At 37.1% G+C, this 4,839-nt stretch overlaps 1 protein-coding gene across 1 annotated transcript; it reads right to left on the bottom strand.

Annotated features, from left to right (window-relative positions):
* Positions 1-156: 156 nt before the first annotated feature.
* LOC144639883 (uncharacterized) lies at positions 157-3,583 on the bottom strand. The gene is made up of 4 exons (XM_078499157.1): positions 3,364-3,583; positions 2,341-2,453; positions 603-833; positions 157-277 (listed from the first exon to the last, which is right to left on the bottom strand). The coding sequence occupies exons 1-4, from the start codon at positions 3,556-3,558 to the stop codon at positions 157-159; spliced, it is 660 nt and encodes a 219-aa protein (XP_078355283.1). The 5' UTR covers positions 3,559-3,583.
* Positions 3,584-4,839: the final 1,256 nt, after the last annotated feature.

Here is a 4,839-nt window from a genome sequence, read left to right as displayed (position 1 = left end):
TTGCTGGCCGCACAATGAACTCAAAATTTTCAATAATGCACTCGGCTCCGCCTCGTAAAGTATTGAAAGTTTCTCGTTCATTGTGCGGCCAGCAAGTGCTTGTATTTGTAAACAAAACACTCACAACAGTCTCTAACCCATACTTAAAGCATTATACTACTTACGATACTTTATGGGAGCGCCTGGTGAATAGTATGATACCGGCAACTCCATGAACTCTCTCAGGAAATTAAGACTGAGGTCACTAGGCTTGACTTCGTCCATGAATATCTCGTACCTTAAAAAAAATAATCAACAGTAACGGCGTAGCCAAGAAATATGGCTTAAAATTAAGGGCGCGGAGGCGAAAGAATATGGTGGAAACGTTTAACCAGTGTTTTAAAATAGCGTGAAATAGCGTTTCTGAAAAGGTTCTGAAAATGTTGATCTCTAACAACCACATCCCATCGATAAAACAGAGCATAGTTTGGAGGAGGTCATTTTATATTACGGGGACAATCTATCAAATCTCACTACCCATCCTCTCTAACCTCATAAAAAATAAATGATCCTGTCAATCCTAACGTTCCTTCTCATGATAAACAAATCACTAGTCTAAATACCTCTCAATGTCGATGTCAAGTAACGCCAAAAAGCTGTCTTTTGTTTCGGCTGAAGAGCTTCCCCAGGCCTCTTTCACACCAGCGTAAAAGCCAAAAATGGAACCGGATACGCCAGCCTCTTGCTGAAGAAAAGTACTGTACTCTTCTTTTCCTTGAAACGTGTACATTGAAGCCGATGTGTCGTAAATTCCATGTACATTCATTGTGTCAGGTACATCAAAACCGTCATAACTACAAAAAAGACATTTATTGATTGTCATTCCGAGTCATGAACGGCATTCCCAAATGTATTTTTCCAGACAGCTGCAACGCCGAGTTTATTGGAAAAGAAAAAACTGTCGCCTGTCTGCTAATTTTTTGACACTAACAAAAACATTACATCTGTTACTGCAGCGACAGTCGACGCTTCTAAAGCCATTATAAGGACCCTAAAACCCTACAATATCGGCGTATCCTAAAACCCTATAACTAAGTTACAAAATTCATTATCAAACAAACAAACAAACAAAAATGCAATGATGCCAAAATGTATTAAATAGATTTAGCCAAGCCTAAAAGCGGAGCTCCTCGGTTATTTACTTCGCCCTTTTTGTAAATCCGAATTTATTGACCGTTAACACAAAAACATATAGCACTTGAGCCCGTGATCCAATGTAAACCATTACTCGACCTCAATGAGTTCTTTATGTGAGCCCGCGATACGGTCCTGTGATACTGGTCAGCGGATACCTTGTTTTGACAGCTGTCAATTGACCATGACATGGATGTCCAATATCAAAGATGTAAGCTGACGTTAACCATAATCTTAAACCTAAATCTGAAGTATGGCCTCCATGTTGGGGCGACGTCGTCGTCGCTAGGGCGCATGCACGCGCCCACGAAATATGCCGCTAACCATGAGGACCATGAAAACCAAAAGCATGGGTTTTTTAATTTTCTATGATAATAACAATAATAATAATTTTATTCAGTTCATATTAAAGTTTACAGTTTTTTTCGTATTCTTAATAAAATAGAAATAAGGTATTACAGGAATTTGTAGTTAATTAAGTATTGAGCTGGGAAGCTAAATGAACCGGTAGGTTTTCAAGTTAGCTCCCCGTACAATTAATGTTATAAATAGTATAAAAAGCAGGTGATTAATATATAAGAAACAATAGGGAAGAGGACTTACGAATTTACAAACTTAGTTTAATGGAAAATCAATTTAGTTTTTGTTCTGACAGGAGGTAACGTTTTGTTTGCTTGGGAAATGCTAACACACTTAAGTCTTTCAAAGAAGATGGAAGGTCTTTCCAAATATCAATTGCCATGAAAGTGACGGATTGCTTTCCTACGTTAGTGTTTACTCTATACTTATAAAAATTCTGTTTGGCTGTATATCTTGTGTTGTATCCATGCATATTTCTAGCATATTTAAATATATCGTCAAATACTCTAGGGAGAAGGCCATTATGCCATGAATGTGCGAATTTCAATATTTCGAGACGATAGATGTTGTCTACTGTCAGAACGTCAAGTAGATTTAACAAAGGTTTGGCACTTTCAGTTTCTTTGCCAAACGTTTTAGAGTAGAACATTAGTCTTACAACATGGTTTTGCTTTACTTGGATTTTCTTAATTGGTATGGGGCTCTGCTCTGCAGCCCTTCGGACCGCTGGGAGCTCCGCTAAAAAAGGAATTCTGTAGAAGGCTTGGTAAAGCTCGTGCAACTGAAAGGCTTGAAATGTTTTCTGACCTTGCTTTGTTTTTGCAGTTTCTTTGTACAATGCTCATCTTTCTTGATTCAGGACTGTACTTCCCTCGACCGTCAAACCCAACACCCAAGAATGCAGCTCCATCAATTTGGTTCTGTGGCAAGAGACAAATCATTGGCCGGTTTCCTGCTGATTATGCTGTAATTGTTACACTTTTTGTCAAAACTAATGATAAGTTATGATATCACTTGAGCCGACTTCAGTCCAGAAATACTTGATACACTGAACGTTTGCAGAGCAAGTTGCCAAAAACGTTTAGAAATACGATTGATGGAGAAATATGCTACTTCAGAGCCACCTACGAACACTGCCTAGGAGTCATATTCATTTGTTGACTTTAATGTTTGATCGAAGTTCTTAGGGCCTGTTTACATGATTCCGGAATGACTTTCATTCCGGAATGAAACTCGTTCCGGAATGAAGTTCGTTCTGCATTTACACGACAGAGTCGACCAGTTCAACCAAAGGCATTTCCACGTGCGCGGTTTTCGCGCGAGATCGAAACAAGGTGGCGCATGTTTCGCGCGAGATCAAAACAAGATGGCGCATGTTTCGCGCAAACATGTTTTGTGCCCATTAATGGCTGTATCTGCAATTTTAACGAGTAATTTGACCATACAGCTGCTTCTTTGGGCTAAACATTAAATGCTATTACGTTTTTTTGCTCTGAATTCAAACTGTGGAGTCCGTATGCGGTTTCATAAGTTGCGATTTCATCTCGGAACGAAATTCGTTCTGTGTTTACATGATACCAGAATGAAATGTCATTCCGGAACGAAACTTTCATTCCGGAATGAAAACCGGAATGAACTCATTTCGGAATGACTTGACTTTCGTCTCGGTATCATGTAAACAGATACAGAGAAATATATGGGGATGGAATGAACTCGTTCCGGAATGAAAGTCATTCCGGAATCATGTAAACAGGCCCTAATTAGTTTGTATGCTTAACAACTGCACTTGCTAAGATAACGTTCCCCTGATTTTCTTCAGATAGCACTTACCCAACATATAGTTGCCTTCGCTCTGGAGTTATAACAAGGATCAGTACTACTATAATTTCTTCCGTAACAACCGTTCATCATTACGCTCCCGATGCCTGCTGGATATACATACGGAACATCAGGAGCTTCTTTGCTCGAAGAGGATGCCTCATCAGTGATTGACGATTGGAAGTGATATCCTGGTGGGACATACATGCTTTCGGATGCCCATGATTTGTCAGGTTCTATGTCTAGCTTGATCTAGGGAAACAATTAAAGTTACGAATAATTAACAAATATCAACGAATAATATGTTATAATTCATTGAAAACTAGCTTAAGTTCACCGAGGCTTTATATTATTTTACCACAGAAAACCTACCCTAAGAAGCACCATAATATGGCGCAGTGATGAGAGTGGCTGTCTTACACTTATGTGGCTTGCAATCATTGACAAAACTCGTTGAATTGGCACACCCACATTTCAACTTTCAAGTGAGAATAACAGCAGTCGTGCCAAGGTTTTGCCAAAGATTGTGGGTTCGAATCTCATGATCTATTATTATTGATTTGTTTGCTCCGAAGCTTCTTACAATTCTCATTATTTACATAGCAGTGATATATTTGGCAGGAAGATCCCAGCAAGTTTTCCCAAACTTTTCTTAGGGGATCCCCTTTCACAATTTTTATTATAGTTAAAAAAAGCTGAATATTAAAAGACAGTGATACTTAATTAATAAAAGCTAATAATCACAATTAAAATTAAGGCGGCTGAGTAATTCTAAGGTTACTTATTGTCCAAAAATAGTTTAATTTTCCTTTTAAATATAGAATAAGATTGATAATTTTTTTTCAGGTAGCTCATTTTATATTTTGGTACCTATGACTTTCAGTGAGAATTTCCCATAGTCTGTTCTATGATATTATACGTATAGTTACTTAGCAGATCTCGTGTTGTAATGGTGTAGATTATTATTTTGCATGAAGTAGTTTATAAATGTGTCTTGTAGTGTGTTTGCTCTTTGTGAATACATGAAGTGACTTACTAAGATGGCGTTTAACATAAAGATATCTAATATTTGTAGCTGCTTAAAAATAGGTTTTTGTATTTTTTCTGTATCTTGTGCAGGTTCTTCAATCTAGTAGAATAATTACTTCCCCATACAATATTACAATATGTGAAATATGAATATATCATTGAAAAGTAGATACTTCTTAAGGCATTGATGTCTAAGTAATGTTGCAATCTCGCTATTATACCTGATAGTTTTGATACTTTGTTAGTTATATAAATGATATGAGCCTTCCATGTTATACGTTCATCAATTCTAACTCAATTTTTTTTATTGTTAATTGTGATTGACACTGGTGAGTTAATTTTTTTCTTCTAGTTTTAAATATCATAAAATTTGTTTTACTGATATTTAATGTTAGCTTGTTGGAATCTACCACTGTGATACTTTGTTAATTTCTTGATTGACAGTTTGAAGTATAGGGT

The sequence above is a fragment of the Oculina patagonica genome, unplaced genomic scaffold, assembly GCF_052425735.1.
Source record: "Oculina patagonica isolate OP01 unplaced genomic scaffold, crgOcupat unplaced1442, whole genome shotgun sequence".
Classification (NCBI taxonomy): domain Eukaryota; kingdom Metazoa; phylum Cnidaria; class Anthozoa; order Scleractinia; family Oculinidae; genus Oculina; species Oculina patagonica.
This window is presented reverse-complemented; position numbering and strand designations above follow the sequence as displayed.

What these genes read in the sequence shown, in the direction of transcription:
- LOC144639883 (XM_078499157.1), bottom strand. Translation starts at nt 3,558, where the DNA reads ATGTATGTCCCACCAGGATATCACTTCCAATCGTCAATCACTGATGAG. An exon ending in CGAAGGCAACTATATGTTGG is followed by an intron (nt 2,454 to 3,363) that starts GTAAGTGCTATC and finishes CTCTTGCCACAG; the next exon opens with AACCAAATTGATGGAGCTGC. An exon ending in CTTGACATCGACATTGAGAG is followed by an intron (nt 278 to 602) that starts GTATTTAGACTA and finishes ATTTTTTTTAAG; the next exon opens with GTACGAGATATTCATGGACG.